This window comes from Pipistrellus hanaki (genome assembly GCF_964339955.1).
Source record: "Pipistrellus hanaki genome assembly, chromosome: 4".
Lineage (NCBI taxonomy): Eukaryota > Metazoa > Chordata > Mammalia > Chiroptera > Vespertilionidae > Pipistrellus > Pipistrellus hanaki.
This window is the reverse complement of record NC_140506.1, coordinates 51,274,716-51,292,406: the sequence shown is the minus strand read 5'-3', so window position 1 is coordinate 51,292,406 and position 17,691 is coordinate 51,274,716. Positions and strand designations below refer to the sequence as shown.

The 17,691-nt window shown below is 35.0% G+C and overlaps 1 protein-coding gene across 1 annotated transcript in view; it reads left to right on the top strand.

The window, feature by feature from the left end:
- ST8SIA4 (ST8 alpha-N-acetyl-neuraminide alpha-2,8-sialyltransferase 4) overlaps positions 1 to 15,949 on the top strand; it is a 76,939-nt gene extending 60,990 nt beyond the window's left edge. Inside the window, exon 5 of the mRNA XM_084881976.1 lies at positions 15,004 to 15,949. Coding sequence (XP_084738102.1) covers positions 15,004 to 15,286 — 283 coding nt within the window. The 3' untranslated portion in view covers positions 15,287 to 15,949. The remainder of the gene's footprint in view (positions 1 to 15,003) is intronic.
- Positions 15,950 to 17,691: the final 1,742 nt, after the last annotated feature.

The following is a 17,691-nucleotide window of genomic DNA, read 5'->3' as shown; positions in this document are numbered from 1 at the left end:
GATATAAAAGCAAGTGAGTTTTCCTTATTTGCCTTTGATTTCCGAGCACAATGTCTAACACATTATGTATGAAATGAATGAATGAATTTAACAATGTACTATAAAGGGAAAAACTGCTTTCATCGAGGTAAAACACAAGATATTTCATTAAAATAGGCATTTTGGAGCCCTGAAGAGTGAATTGGATTTCCCTAATGGAAGATGGTAGAGTAGCAGGATAAATGAATCTTGCTTAATATATAAAGGATGAACAAAAGCATTACATTAGATAAGTAAATAACTGAGTAAGGACATAAAGTAATACTAAAGAGTTTGGCTATTAGAAGATTCCAAAAAGCCTTGAAGGATGCACAAGGAACCTTACCTTTTCAAAAGTAGAAAATTCTTAGAGGTTTTTTGAGCAAGAAGTGGCAAGATCAGAGCTGCACTTTCATAAAATTAGCCTTGTATTGGATAACTAGAGCCTGTAATATGTTTTAGAGGCTAATTTGTTAAAGTGTGTTCAAATTAACGATGGTCTGAAGCAGACCAATAAAAACAGGAAGATAGGAAACAGAAAGATGTGGACATTAGCTAAGCGTATATTGAATTTGTAGAATTCTGCAATAGGTTTTAATGCTCTAGCCTACACTGAAAAAGGCACACTTTGAAAAATAAGGACAATTCCTTCATTTTATTGATGGAAATAGCAAATCTTTATTCTTACTAATATAGTTGCTATGGTCCAAACCATGCTTGAAAAGGAAATATCTATGATACCAAAATATCTTTAATAATGAAACATCTGTGATACTGAAATATCCTCAATATGTTTTAATAACTGAAAAGGCTTCTCTCAGGTGTATGTCCCAGATATACAGTATTACATTTTAGGTCTAATTGCAAAAACTGTGGTGCCCTGACAGAGTCCCCAGAGTAAAAACTAATCCTTGTGGAGTTGGTGTGTGTGTGTGTGGTTTAAAAGGATAAAACAGTGGACTGATTTTATTAAAGTCCTTTTTTTAAAATATAAATGGATAGAGCATATTTAATTTCTCCAGTTATGAAGTCTTTGTTATTGATATTCAGTATCTATTTAGACAAAGTTAAATAGTGTGATCTTCGAGTAAAATTAGATTCTGTTGAGAATTCAGAGATGAATTCTCAGTCTTTTCCAAAATCAGTATTTTAAACAAATTTATGATTCTAAATTCTGAGACCATACTCAAATACAATTACTTGCATATATAGATTCCTATCCTGTCTCAATTCACATGTCACCCATCTATCCCAGCTTCAAAACAACAACAACAACAATAACAACAACACACACACACACTGTAAAATGTTAGATCAAGAGTCAGATGAGGAGAATTTAAATAATAAAATTATTTGTTTGGGGCTCCTTCAGAGATAATCAGGTCATACTATTAAGAATATGTCATGTGGAAAAGAACTGAACTTGAACTCCAAGAGAAGGTTAAGTAGTGGAGCAGAAGTAGTGAAGAATGAAGGAAAGATGAATGTGATAAAGCAGAATGGGGAAGAGACGATTTACTGGAGAAGAGTTGGATAAGACTTTGTATCTCGTCTTCTTTAATTGTACCTCAGAAAAATGAGTCTTACTCAAAGAGGACCATGTCCCTAGCTAGAAACATTGTGGTAATTCTAAAGGATGTGTTGAAGCATTTCAGAGCTTAAGGACACAAGTCATTTATTATGTCCATTTTGTGTTCACCGTATGTCTTCCCTGTCCCTATTATAGATCTGCCACTGTTCATGCCCTTTATATTTCAGCCTTTTCTTTATTACTCTACAGTAGAATTCAGGCAAAAACCAAAAAAACTTTTAAGTAAATGAAAAGATGTATGGAAGCATGGGGCAGTAATTGGGAGGAGTCAAAGGAAATGGATCAAAGACGAAGGTAGACCTATGTTTGAAAAAGGTTAGATTTCTAATCTGTGAGAGGGAAAAGGACAAGGGGGTGGACATTGGGCCTAAAGATGACTGTGCTCTGATGGGGAGGGAGACAGTGCTGGGGGAGTCCCTGGTTCACAGCTCCCAGACCTCCCGGGCTCCCTTGTCTCTTGGGATGAGAAGGCAGAGCAGGACTGTAGGGCAAGTGTGAGCCATACCCTGTTATTCCTATCTGCAGGATATTCACAGTTCATAGGTAAAAATTTGTGTTTGGGACACAGAATCGGCGTCAGAATTCATTGGCATTTCATAGTAAGGCACCTGGCACTGCTTTGTTCTTTTCCTGACTGTAATCATTTAGCTAATGAGAATCCCTCTTGATCTCAGACTTGTGAGGACCATTTCATAGAAATTGGAGGAAACAGAGCTCTTCCCTTGCTCAATTGGGGAGTAGTATTAACCAAGGAAGGCCTTTAGCTCTTTGACTTGAATGGACACCTGCGAACTAAGGATCTCCCACACCCCAAACAAACTGCTGATCCTCCCCTTAGAATTCTGAAGCTTTCCACTTAGATTTTCAACAGGCAAACTGCAGGTTTAATCATAAAACAGCCCTAGATGTCTCTGGTGTCCCACAAGTGAGAAAATCTAGGGCACAATCTAGGCTTTTGGCCTGAAATGAGTTATTGTTGTTTTTTGTGTTTATTATTATTATTATTATTATTATTATTATTATTTATTCCATTACAAGCAGCTTTCAGTTAGGTTTTCAGAAAGGCATTGCTTGCTTTCTGAGGTCTTTGAAAAGTGCTAAAGGTGCATGTCAATGCTGCCTGTGCATGTCACTTTCAGCTTGCAAAAGGTGTAGCGGGGAGTTGCTCTCTCGGGGCTCTGGTGAATGCCCGGGAAAGCTGCTTGCCTGGCCCACGCGAGGAACTCTGGACGGCTGAGGGAAATACTCCTCGATCCAGCCCCTGTGAGCGTACCATCCCTCAGCTCACTCGGGTTTTGCACAGGGGTTGGTTTGTGCAGGCCATAGATGGTAATAAACTTGAGGAGTAAAAACTCACCCCTGGAGGAAGCAGGGACTCGCCCAGGAGAAGTAATCCACTTTCATGAATGGGAGTGGACTCATGTTTGGTTGTTACAATTACACATTTGCAAATTCAATGTTTTATTTCTACTCCAGTGCATACATCTGTATATGCTCCTGTGCATGGATGTAGATACAGATTTCAGTTTGAAACTTGAATCACTTAACCCGTGTCTGCCAAGTGTACACGGTGCTGATGCAGCATGAGGCACCTAGGAAAGTGCCACAATGGGCCCAGGAAATCTGTGCTCTTACAAGGCACGTGGCACTGTCCTGATCGAACCACAGACACTGCTGCCGGTGCCTGTCACCGCTGTGTAGGGAGTGACAGAGGTACATATCTTGGACTTCTCAGGGCGGCCTGCAGCCGCACGTGCAGCTTGTCTCTGAGGCCATGAGGGTCTGATTAAACCCAGCCCACCCACTGCGAGAGAGCTCTCGGCATCCCAGCTGCTATTCAGAATGTGAAATCCAGGATATGACCTGTCAAGATGAGCCACTTGAGCATAGTGTGGCAATGCAGCTGTCATTGAGATCCACCAGCCTCCAGAGGAAGGCATTCAAACTGTTTCCATGGTAGGGTGAATACAAACACACAGCTCCAGTCACATTTGAATGTGATTGCTTTTCAGCAGGATGGTCTACGCTGAATATGCACATTAATGGAAGTGATCCCTTACCGCCTCTCATCTTTGCTGAGCATTTTCTGGCAGCAAACCGGTTCAGTATTTCTCTTGGTCTGGAGTGGAGAGGGGCATGGGATATTTGGATGCCATACAAATTTACAATACGCATTTTCCCCCTTCTGTTTCTTCAATAGAAACAAATTGCTATAGATCCCCAAAGGTATTTTAGTGAAAAGTTTGGAAACCAGACAGCTCCACAATCCAGATTTAAAAGATGGATTTCATTTTTATTCCTTGACACTGAACTTATTCTAGACAACATTTTTTATCTATGCCACTAACACCAAAATTTATACTAGAATTTGAAAATGCCTAACTTGTGACATGAATGTCAAGAGAAGATCGGTGAATAAGATTAGTGATTATATAAGCATTTTCCTAATGGCGAATTAACATGTGTGACCTCTCAGCTGTATCCACATGGGTGGCAGTAAATTTATTTTTTTAAGTTACTATTAAAAGTTTCTGAAAAATAGGAAACATGTTTGAGTTTGATACTTTCTTGATAAAACTGGCGGAAATATGTCTCATAACAAAAATGCCTCATCATAGGCAGAGTTTTGTCAGGAATTATACCAATCTGCATTGTCAACCAACTGACTTCCTTTTAATAGCATAAAGGAAATGAGAGATTCAGCTAACATTAGAGTTTTAAAAAGTCTTTCTATCCCCAGTATTTTATTTTATTTTAAAGCAATATTGTCAACTGCATATTCTGAAATTTAGATAATTATTATATACCTATGACATATTTGTTTGCACACACACACACACACACACACACACATATATATATATATATATATATATATATATAGATATATATATATATTCTCATATCAATAGAAAACTAGAGGTATATATTTACATATGTATAATTGCATATGTAAACATAATAGGTGACATATAACTGTATATTATATAGATATACTTGATAGTATACTTATATATTCGCTTTATTAATTAGAATGAAATGTTCTCTTTCTTATAATAATTTGTTTCACTTGTTTATCTCTTGATTCTAGTAATTCATTAATTTGGCTATTATGTTCATGCTTACTATGTAAATTGTTTAGTACATATGTGTTTCCAGTTTGTGTGCATATTAATTCAGAACTTGTCTATCCCAAAATACCTGAAAGCCACCACTGAACTTTGAAATAACCTTGAGGCTTTCACACATGTCATTTCCTCACTGTACTGTGACAAATATTTTTTCCCAAACACCTATCATATTCCCCAGATGGCTTAGCAGTCATCACTGGCAGAGTGTGAATAATGTTTTAGGTTGAACAGATGTAAGCAATTTGTAATTTTCCCCCTTTCTGAACCAGCTTTGTTTTGATGAATCAACTGGAAATGGCAGAGAAAACTTTTGTAGAGTTGTGTTTGAAAAGGAGCAGTGTTTTCCCACATTGGAATACGTGTATGTAATCAGCTCTGAAATGTGGTAAGAGACAGGGAACAGGGCAACTAGCCAGACTGTGTGAGAATAAAAACAGGAAGATCATTACTTAGCATTGCAATGTAGTTCCCAATTTCTTTAGTCTTTATAGAACCACATATATAAATCGTTGTAGGTCAAAGCAACCAGACCTCAATCACATTTTGAAAAGAGGGGTTTTTACTGGTATATTTATCACATTGCCCATGCTTCTTTCTCTCTGGTCAGAATACTCTTCGAAGAACTAGAGTTGTAGAAATGCAGAAAGTGCTGATGAAGTGTTAAGAGAGTAGGAAATCACCTATTCTTCTGGCAAGGATTTGTTTATCCTGCCAAGTTAATTTTATATAAGTTATAATTATATTTTTGACCTTAATATAGTCAACTTAAATTGAGCCTTACTGGCAGTTCAGTTTCAGGGAAAGCTCTCTCCAAATATAAATTAAATACTCTTTTCTTTTAAAGAAATGGTTTTAAAAGTCTTCCTAAGACAAATTTATTTCCATGGTTATAAAAAGCACATTTACTAATGCATTGATATTCCATTTACATTCAATATAATTTATTTTCCTCATCATAACCAGTGGCCAGGCCTAAAAAGCCACTTAATGTCCAGAGTTCAGTCACTCTCTGCACATCGAGAGCCTGTCTCTGAACTGATAATTCTGCTGTTGGAAGAACAATCATAGTGAGTATTTTTAGTTTTCCTTAAATTAAGGCCTATAAGACCAACTAATTGACAATTGGTCTAGATTAGATAACTCTGAATTCTTGAACACTTAAGAATTTGGGAACTTTATATTCTACAGACATAATTTAATAACCCAAACGTGAACTATCAAAGAGCCTCAGTGTACTTCTTATCCCTGCTCATTACTACATTTCAACACCGTTGACAAAGAGGGTTTAATGTTAATATTGTAAAATGAAACAGTATAGGTAGAATTTATAGACCATTCTCACAGAAATTTTTAAACCCGCTCTATTTGAAAATCACGAAATTTCATACACTCCTTTGGAATGTCAAAACAAATTAAATGGTGCAACTTAAATCTAATAAAAAACAATTAGAATATTTATTATGCTGTTCCTACTGGCACTTCAGAAAGCCACCTGTTTTACCTTCTTCAGTGAATAATCACTAGTCCTAATAAGGTGGTTAAGGATCTGATGTACCAAAGTCATGTAGCAGCCACTTTGAGGAACTTAATAGGTATATTTTCTTATTTACTTATGGAGCTCTACAGAATGGCCTACGTTGGTGTCTTTTTGTCTCTTAGATTCTCTAAGTTAACATTTTATGGACAGATAGGTCAGTTCCTGAGCTACTGCTTTTGCTTTCATACACTATTGCTAGGCCATGGATGAAAAGTCTTGTTTTCATGCCAATACAAAATGAAGGACCCTCTGGACAGTTTTTACCGGGCACCCAAGAATTGTAATGATTTATAGCCTTTTTGGTGTTGCATTTCACTTATTCTCTTTATTTGAAAGGATCTATATTAAGATAGCTACTAAGACATTGTAGGGATGTTCTTATTAGTTAAGCAAGACCATCTGAGAGTCAGTATGAAATTTCTTAATATTTTAACCTAAATATTCTTATTCCAAAACTTAAATGTGATTTATTCTTCAGTAATGTGTACTTCTTTTCTCAACCTGTCTATTTCCAAGATTCATCTTTGCTCTCCCCTCTCTAGGGATGTTTTGTGCATTCAAGAAGTTTACAAATGAAATTTGAGTCAGCATACAAAACAATAGTACATGAGTGTACTAACACAAGAAAAACAGATGGTCAAGAATACCATACACATGCTTTGTAAGCCAGCTCCCGCAGATTGCCAGTTTTCAGATATTTTCCCCCCGCAAATAGAACCAATCATTAGACCAGTGATTTGAGAAGCTTTATTATGGAAATATTCCTCTTGAACAACAACAACAAAAAGCCATTTCAATTTCTTTTCATTTTAAAGAAAGTTATGTTTCACCCTCTTGGTAAGTTTGTTATGAAGTCTGTGCTAATTATCTCCATCAACTCACATTCTTATTCAAAGTGACTGAGGAAAAAGTGTTGTTACTCTAATTCCTGAATTTCTGTTATATCAGTACAGCTAAAAGAAAACAAATAGTATGAAATAAATGGCTGTCCTAGACCAACTGCCTCTAAATGTATGTGAATTTCATTATTGCTGTATTCAGTTGAATTGTATAGTTCACATTCTAGATGGAACCCTAATGATTATTTCTCTCTGCCTATTAAAATGTAGCAAGTTTAAAAGAATTAACTATAGGTTTTTTGTTTGTTTGTTTTGCTTTGTTTTCCTAGGTGATTTTTTAAGCCCTAGTATTAGAATGTAGCCAATATTTCATCAAGTTCTTTAAACAGAAACAAGAATTAAACTAAACTGAACTCGAATTCACTAGTTGACTGTTATGTAGCCATGTGCATAGGTAATGTGATTGGCCATTCCTAATATGACTGCATCAACATACTATATTAAATTTCATATGTATATAAATTCATAATGAACTGGGAAAAAAGGCAAGGGTTTGATCAGATGTCAAGGGTGGTCAGGTATCAAAAGTAGAGTAATTCCTCCTAAATTAATTTGGCAGGATTCTTGCTAAAACGACTCAGCAAGGATAGACACAAAAGGCCAAAGGACTGGCCTAGTTGACAAGAGGGTGCAGAGGAACCTAAATAAAGTTTGGTCCAAGAGAGAATATTATACCCATGAGTACAATTACTTCATTATAAGGTAACTGTAGGTTTAACCCTTTGAGAAACTTTCAGACCTTGTTCTATATCATTTTACTCTCAATCACAAGCCCAGCAATATATGAAGGTTTCAGTTGCATCACATTCTCACCAACACTTAATATTATTTATCTTTTTAAAAGTTATAATCATTCTTATTGGTATGAAAAAGAATCCTATTGTGAATTTGACTCATATTTCCTTGATGGCTATTAATGTTGACCATCTTTTTTCATGTTCATATTGGCAATTTATATCTTCTTTGGAAAAAATGTCTATTCCTTTGCTCATTTTTAAATTAAGTATTTTTGTGTATCTATTATTGAGCTATAAAATTTATGTATTTTAGATGCACGTCCCTTATCAGTTATGTGATTTGCAAATATTTTCACCTATTCTGTCGCGAGGTGTTTTTTTGTGGTTTTTTTTTTTTTTTTCCCCCATTTCATTTCATTCCTTGAAACACAAACATTTTCAATTTTGATGAAGTCCAATTTATTTTTCTTTTTTTATCAATTGTGGTTTTGGTGTCATATTTAAGGAGGCTTTGGCTAAGGTCATGTTACATTATTCCTCTATTTCTTCTAAGAGTTTTACCTCTTAACTATAGTGTATGATTCACTTGAGTTATCTTTTGCAATGGGTATGATGAAGGGGTGCAACTTCATTCTTTTGACATTGAATTTTAACTCAATATTAAAATAACTGAAAGGGGCAGGTTAAAAAAAAAAACAATAGTCTGGTTGTGTAGTACTGTTTTCACTTCCATATTTTTCCATTGTAAAGAATATTATATTACATAATGTAATTGTCTTTATAGCTATATTTCTTATTGTTTTATTTCTTCAGAAGTACAAGAGCATTCTTATAAAAAATATCTACTAATAGTCTTCCATTCAGCAACTACTTTATAAATATGCTTTATATATTAAGTGATTTTCCTTAAAAATATGTTAAAGGGATCAGCAATAGTTATGTTAAAAAAAAGAGAAAAGGGAGGAAAATTGCATTGATTCCATGAGATTGAATTTGATCAAATAAAGATTGACATCTGGAGGGGGAAAATAAGTATTTATTGACATTTGACTTGATGAAAAATATTACATATTAACCTTATAGCCCTTCAAACTTTATATAAAAATTTAAATTTATCCCTTAATTAATCATGTGGAGCAGTTCTATTTCTAGTGATAGGTAGCTTTGGAGTATAACGCAGATCCCACAGCCTGCATCCCTGGCATTGCCTTAGCAATACCCCCATCTTTGTTGTTTGTTTGTATGTTTGTTTGTTTGTTTTTAAGCTAGAATCTCCATTCTATGCTTACTGAATGTCCTTTACTGAGTGATAAATTATGCCAAAGACAAGGCAAATGTCTGAATGTCAAGTCACTTCAGCATCACATCCTCTATGGCAGGAATAAAAAGAGAGAATAATGACCTAAATCTAACTAACCTTCCCCCATGCTGTTATTTTGATACTTGCTGGGAAAGCTTTAAAAAAACACTTCGAACCTGCTTATGGCCATTTTTTATTTCATTTCTTCACTGGGTTCTGAGAAGAACTCGATCTTTGGCTGATACTTGTCACTTTGCTAGCAAGCATTCTACATTACTGAATGGATTAGAGATCACATTTTTGGTCCATATTCCTTCTGAAATAGATTTCAGTACAATTCCTATCAGGAAGGTTAATGTAAACTAAACATATACATTTGAAAATAGCCCAAATCAAGCATAAATAAGATCATCAGACCATTAAAAGAGTTGTTTACATTTTGTAACAGTAAAATGGACTTTTATTGGGAAACTGTTTTTATGTTTGGCTGGGGGATGTGGAAATGTAATCTCTAAGTGCTTCCTTAGACTAAATGTTTATGTAAAGGAAACATTTGCATGAGTAAAATACCACTATCATTTTCATCTTACAATATATGACTCATTTTTTTTTTTTTTTGCTAGGTTTTGGGATTATCTATCCCAGTTGATTTTAATTCTTTCTTTTTCTATAGAACACCATGTCTTATGATACATGATTTTACTGCTTCCTTTTAATTGTAATAATAAAAATGTAAGGGTTTTTTTTTTTTTACAATTGTTGATTTTTAAAAAGCAATCTAATCTCATAAGAAAGATAATACAAAAAGATTAACCTCATTTAACTTCTTCATCATGCTTCAAAACCATATCCCTTCTATGTTGCTTATATTTCACCATTGGATGTCACCACTTCCTCATTCTGACATTTTACACTATCAATTTCAGTTATCTTTCAGAATTCAATCTGGTTAAAAAATAGCTTATTAAAACCTGTGTCTTTACATCCACTTTATTTTTGCCATAACCTCCATGTTCCAGTTCAAATTTTTAAGCATAATATTTAAGAAGTCTCAAAATAGTTAGAATTCATTTATGTATTATAATTATTTTTAGATTCTCCTTCTCCAAAATCTAACTAACTTATGATATACTTTTGGTGTAGTCCTTTTAAATTGATTCTGGTTTCTGAAATGATAAAGTCTAAAGGATTCCTCTGTTTATTTTTGTTTACTTTTCTCTTGTCTCAACAAAATTCCATTTTCCTATGTGATATCATTCTCTCCCATGACTGTGTAAGTAAATTTTATGGCCACTAGTTAAAAGTATTATAGAGAATTAGAAATTAATTTTCAGCAGGGTTGGTTTTATCAAACAGCTCTATAATGTTATTGAAGGGAAATGCTGCATGTTATTTCAGATCACACATATCATAAAATAATTAGTAGTGAATAGCTACAAGCAAAACATAAAGTGTAGACTACCAATACAACTGGATGAACTTTCATGTTCCTCAATCCAAATTCAGATTGCTGTGACCTTTTATAAATGACAGTTTTACATGTGGTAGAAACCATATCAGGGATCTCATTTTATTGGTTGATAATGTGCCACTGAATAAGTTTAAGGGGTTTGCCCAAGATCACATAATTTGCTAAAGGTACAGCCAAGCCAAGACTTCCACTTTTTCAGTGCTTTCCCACCATTAAACACTGTCACTCAGATGTGTGTTCTCCACTTTTTTTTTTTAACACTACATATCGCCAAAATGCCAGCAAGAAGAAATTAAATAAACAGTCATTAGTACGTACTTTGTATCCAGCACTGTGCTGTAATACCATGAGATGAAATAGATTTATCTTTCTATTTCATTACATAACTAGAGGCCCGGTGCATGAAATGTATGCTCTGGGGGAGGGGGAGGCTCCTCAGCCTGGCCTGTGCCCTCTTGCAGTCCGGAACCCCGCACTCCTTACCGCCCGCCTGCTCACTGCTCATTACCGCTCAGCTCCCTGCCCCTTGGCTCTGCCATGGAGGCAGGATGGGCTTCCACCGCGGTGGCTGCACTTGACAGCTGTGATCTCAGCTTCTGGCTGAGCAGCGCTCCCCCTGTCGGAGCGCACTGACCACCAGGGGTAGCTCTTGTATTGAGTGCCCACTGGTGGTCGGTGTGCACATAGCAACCAATTGTGTTGGTGGTTCTGCCCTAATGGCCACTTAGGCTTTTATTATATAGATACATAATGTTAAACTTCTGTATTAGGATGTAGTGAAGCTATCTTTACAGATATGCAAGTCATTCCCCTGTCTTCTCTCTTTACAAACAGGGCAAAAATAAACAACTGCATGGGAATTTCTCAAAGGCACCTTTCTCTAACTTTGAATTTTCTTGTACAAATCTTATGGAGCTACAGGTCAGGAGGTATATTTTCTATGTCTTTTCTTCAGTCAACGGTATACTGGAGCTGGCTTGCAAGAACTGACTATGTCATCTCTTCCCATCTCAGTGTTCACTGATGTCAGGTTAGAAGCCTGATGGGAATATTTACACCACGGAAACTGGCAAATGTTGTGGGTCTGTAATGGTCTCCCTTAATCAGTGTCTGCTATTAGACATTTACCAACATACCAACATACAATGCATTGGTTGAGCAAAATTGGGCATGTTATTTTACTTCTTAAGCTATTAACTGCTCCTTCTGTGAAGTAGGAATGCTAATATATACTATATGACATATAACAGAATTTTATAAGGTTCATGTGAAAGTACTTTGAAACTGAGTTTCAAGTAGAATGACTATCGCAGTCATTAGAGTTGTATGTTCACTAATAAAATATGCGACACTTGGCAAAACCAATATAGTTTAGGTAGATCGAGAATTTCTTAACACTGCACCTACACATATACTGACTAGGGAACTGGCCAGATAAAAAGAAAAAGAATGAAATTCAGAGCTAAAGTCAAAGTCTGGATTTCTAAAGTGGACATCTAATAACATAAACAGGTACCAAACAGAATATAGAGATTATTGGGACTAAGGTATTTATTATTATTACTTTTTCCACATGCCATAATTCCTCTGTGCCTCTGATGAATTAGGCTTAGGAAGGTGGATAAATATTTTCTGTATGTAGACTATGAAGGCTTCTGCAGAAAGAATTTTCTGTTTTCTTTTTATCACCTACTTAATACAGACCTCTGTATACAAAGGGCTCCCAGATAAAAATATTGACAGGTTGACCTCTTGAGGTTACACATCCCTGCTTTCATTTCCATGACACTTCAAAATACTTTTAAATCTGCATGGAAATCCCTACCCTTTGATACAGTGTCACTGCCTTTGGCATTTGCAGTGTGGTTAAGTAAGTTATATATTGAAACTGTAAAATCCTCTTCTGATTTAAATACTTTTGAGAGGGTACTTGGAAAACGTGGCTCCTGCATATTGGTCAGCTCTTTGAATAAAACAAAAAAAAAAAAACAAAAAAAACACACAAAAGACCTTTGTGTAAAAAACATTACCAACAGCAGACTGTTAATCACCAAAACATATTCCAGACCTTTCATTTTCCCCCATGTGAACTCAATGTGGAAACTAGACTCTGGGACTTGCTATTTCAAGCTGAGTGATCTTGAAAACTAAGGAAATCAATTTCTTTTTAGTTAAAATTGAAAATATTATAGTCAGATAGATGTGGGCTTAAATCTTGGTTCCATTACCAGCAATTTCAGTGATCTTATACTGGTTATATAATCTTCTCAAGCCTGGTTTCCTCATATGTGAAATAATATCTGATCATAGGTTTAAGGTGAGTATTAAGTGGAGAAAAAAAACAACAGCATACCTAAAACTCTTAACACTATCTATGGCCAATTGTGGATACTCAGTAAATTATTATCATCTTTGCAGCTTTTCAATAGATTGTTTGTGTTTTTTACTCCTGTGTTTACTCTTAGCTTGCCAAATCACATAAAATATGCCTCTCTGTCTTTTTGTTTCCTCACACAAGAAGAAGATATAAGATCATTTTTTGCTTCCCTGGAATAATATAATTAATTCATGGTGGATTGAATTATTCTCAGGATGTACAGTACTGAAAGTTCTATTTTTGTTTAAAGAAATTATCACCAACCTTTCTTTTATGGCAAGACAAATTATCTCATAATCTTTAAAAACAAGTATCACTAACTTTACCAAAAACAAATTTAAGTTTTATGCATTTAACAAAAAGGAATTCATGTTATGTTTCATACTTCAGACTGGGAATACATGAAAGGACTATTTGAACAGTTGAAAGCAAAATACCAGAGATGTTCTAGTTCAGCATGCCCAGGATGACCGCTTTAAGTTTTACTTTATATAGCCCCTCCACACGGGTTACTCCAAAGAATGAACCAACACATTGACAAATATATAGGACAGAATCCCTGTGGTGAGCATTTACCTGCTGTTGGACAGTGTGCATCATAGCTACCAGTCAGCTGGTCAAACAGTCAACTGATCGAACGGTCTGCCAATCACTTAGGCTTTTATATATATGGACTAGAGGCCCAGTGCACCAAGTTCAGGCACTGGGGGGAGTCCCTCAGCCCGGCCTACACCCTCTTGCAGTCTGGGACCCCCCGGCGGATATCCCTCACACAATTCAGGGTCCCTTACTCCTTACTGCCCACCTGCTCACTCCTTACTGCTCGGCTTGCCGCTCTTTGGCACTGCCACGGAGGTGCAGTGGGTCTAAGTCTAGATATATTTGCTCTTCCCTGAAAAGCTTCATGAATTTTTTTTTAATTGAAATAATAGTATATAAAATCTAAGCCAAGTGTTTAAATACAACTATGGGCAAAATCTAATAATTTTCCCCTTACATTTGGATGGCAGAAATATATTTCCTCAAATAGGAGATATTAATTAAAACAAAATTCAAAAAAAAAAAAAAAAACACAGGCAATTTATTATTGGACAACTGTGAAATAGGGGAACATCTATAACCCTTTCAGCAGGGTCCACACAAGATAATGAATATATCAAGAACTATTAGGAACCCCCTTCCATACCAGAGATGCTGATTAACTTCTGAGTTTTTTATGCTTGTCATGCTTGTCAAATGAACAAAGTGTGGCAACAATGATGGGTTATAACATTTTGGGGTATTTTAATGCCTTTTAAAATGAATAGTATAAAATACTTATTAGCGCTGACATATATTTTACCAATTTTACAAAATGTTAAACTTAATAAGTGGTGAATTAGTTGCAAATATATGTTTTATGTTGTTCTTCTATGGGTTGAGGCAATGTTTTTAATTAGCCTTAATAAAATATTACTTGGACAACTGAAGTTGAAGAAATATGTTGTAATAATGCAGGTAAAGAATTTATTTGTTTGGGATTTTTAAGTTAAATAAGAAGTTTTGAAAAACTATAAGCATAGTTTCAAATTCTCTTTACCCAGGAGATTACTTACTATGCCTTTCCCAACATACTTAACACTTTCTGAGAAGATTCCAGTCTGTATATAAATGTTTTCTATTAATTTATTTTTAATATAAGATTACACAACAATATTTACCTAACATTTCAGGTACCCTGGCTAATTATATGACCTTAAAATTAGCAATATAACAAAATAAATGCATTAGTATTCTAAATGCTTAAGAGATACATTTCTTCAGTAATCTTTGTGTATTATTTATAAAGATACTTTTCAAATTTCATTTACTTCAATTCTTCATAGTATATTTGATATAGGCTATGTTGTATGTTTCTCTAAATTATCTTTTCTGTGTATGTGTGTGCTGTTGTTTTTTCCAGTTACTGGCTGACAAACAAAGTTCCTATCAAAAGACCCAGCACAGGTCTCCTCATGTACACACTTGCCACAAGATTCTGTGATGAAATTCACCTGTATGGATTCTGGCCTTTCCCTAAGGATTTGAATGGAAAAGCCGTCAAATATCATTACTATGATGACTTAAAATATAGGTACTTTTCTAATGCAAGTCCTCACAGAATGCCATTAGAATTCAAAACATTAAATGTGCTACACAATCGAGGCGCTCTGAAACTGACCACAGGAAAGTGTGTAAAGCAATAAAGCACATTTGAAAACAGACAAACAAACTGAATATGCACTTCTTTTCTGAAGATGCTTCCTAAGATCTGAACATAGGATCCAAAACAAAGACTGGGTTTCAGCATCCACCAATTACCTGAAAGGTGATCAAGGACATTCATGAGAAATCCACTACCAGCTGATGAAATATCTGCCAAGTGCTCTAAAATTTAAACATGTAGACTTCAAGGGTCCTAGTAAGTGCCACTTCCACGAAGAACACAGTTTGAATGTATAATCAGTAGTGTTTACAAGATCCAACAATGCACTTGTCATTAGTTACTGAAACGGAGATGTTCATCACTGTCGGGCTGCCTCTGTGATGCCAGGCACATGAGAAGAGGAACAGCGGGAACACAACTCAGCCCTTGGGGAAATTAACCGTTCTTGTCAGCAGATATGAAGATGGAAACTGAGCAGAGAAATACACGAGATTCAACAACTCAAGGAAATGCCTTTAGTCAGGACTCTGAGTCTGATCATGGGTTTTATGTTTCCATTTCTGTTTTTATTTGTCTGGAATCTCTTTTGGTTTGGGGTGTTTAGAAATCCTTTCTAAGACAAATATGAATGAGATAAATAACCTTCATGTGGTCATTTTTAAACTTCTTAAATTTTTAAAGAGCAATCACACAATGACTTTGTAAAAAAAAAAAAAAAAGTTTTATTTTGCACAACTCTAAACCTCCAGAATTTTTTCCTGTGATATAGAAGGTACCAGCTAAACTATACCATTAAATAATCTTGAATCATTCTAAAGAAAAGATGTTCTATGTCACCTAGCCAGAAAAAAATGTACTTTTGGTACCAAAGATTATACTGATGTTTCTACACAACAAACCATTTTCTTTTCGTGAAAATAATATATTAATGTTTTATTCTATTAATGTGAAAGTCCTCTTTAGGTATTTTAAACTTTCAAAACTCAAACTTTATTTTTATTTGAAGGAAGACATACATGGTGTTTACATTTCATCATAATTTTGTGGAAGCACTTTGCCTTTTAAGAGTAAATGTTCGCCTGATAGGACTGAAATGTGACTTCCAGTTATTTGATATCCCCCTGATTGAAATAGAAAGGTTGGCATGCTCCTTATAGCATAAATTTTCTCAGTGCAGAAATAACTAATGAGTTTTGCTTCTGTAACAGAGATGATTCATTTTAATAGGCTTAACAATGAAACTGTATGTCAGTATTTTGCACTTTGAATGGATTCAATTGACCAACATTTTTTCTGTGGTTAAATTTATTCAGTGTTATCCTATTAATATGTTTTCATAGAAGCACATGGAGTTATTAATAAAGTGAGTAAGGGTGTTGTAGCGTGTAACAGAATTGACCAGTAGGCCTGTTTGCTGGTAACTCATGCTACACTGGTAGGTGATTCTGATGGTAACTTGTTTCTTTTGAAAGCAGAAGTGCTCCGTTTCCACTTCTACTCTTGTGTGAAACAACTCAGTTGACTTCTTGTTTTTTTAGGCAAGGCAGTTTGAAGAAAGAAGAATAGCATGCAGAGTATGTATGCTTTGTTTTTTAGAGAAGACAGTCTGAGGGGGGAAAAAGAGTAAATAGTGTGGAGCATGTATATGAAGTCATGAAAAAAAGATATCAGTACAGTTCTTAATATATTAATGATATATGGTATTTTTAAAAATACATTAGAACTGTGTGATATGGGAGACTATATTTTCTGAGAGTTCATGTGTCTCTAAGAAAACAAAATAGAATAAAGAGATGCTTAGCTACAAATGGATAGAACATATGTACTTTTATCATTAATCTCCTATCTTCTAGAAATTTAAAAAGAATTAGGCACATGTTATGAATGTAAAGTTGAAAAAATCTGATGACTAATAAATCAAACATAGGTAGAGGATTTATAGAATCTTCATTTTGACCATTTGTGAATAAGTTGTTTGAGTAGCCTTTTATTGAATTTTATAGAAATTTTGAAGTCACAAGTAAATCTTATATGTAAAGTTAATCTCAGAACTTATTTAAAGTATGTCCCAAAAAATATCAGCAAGGTACCTTGCTATTTTTACTGCATTTTAGACAAATGTATTTAAACAATTTTAAGGCCACAGCAAAAGCATCCCAGCCATTCACTGTTCTGTGCATTGAAGTTTATCTCATAGATGCATTGGGTAGTGCCTTTTTAGCTTCACATTGCTTTGTTACCCCGTGCTTTCTGTTTTCTAAATGCGTTGCCCAGTTCTGAAAATGTTCGGCATATAAAAAAGGGCTTCAGTATCAACTGAGACTACTTTTGTTCATCTCAGGGAGCTTTCCATACTCAAGAATGAATTCAATTAAAGCATCAAAGTGTTCAAAGAATACAAACTGTACATGATCATTTCATTCCCTATCATAAGCCTTTCCATCC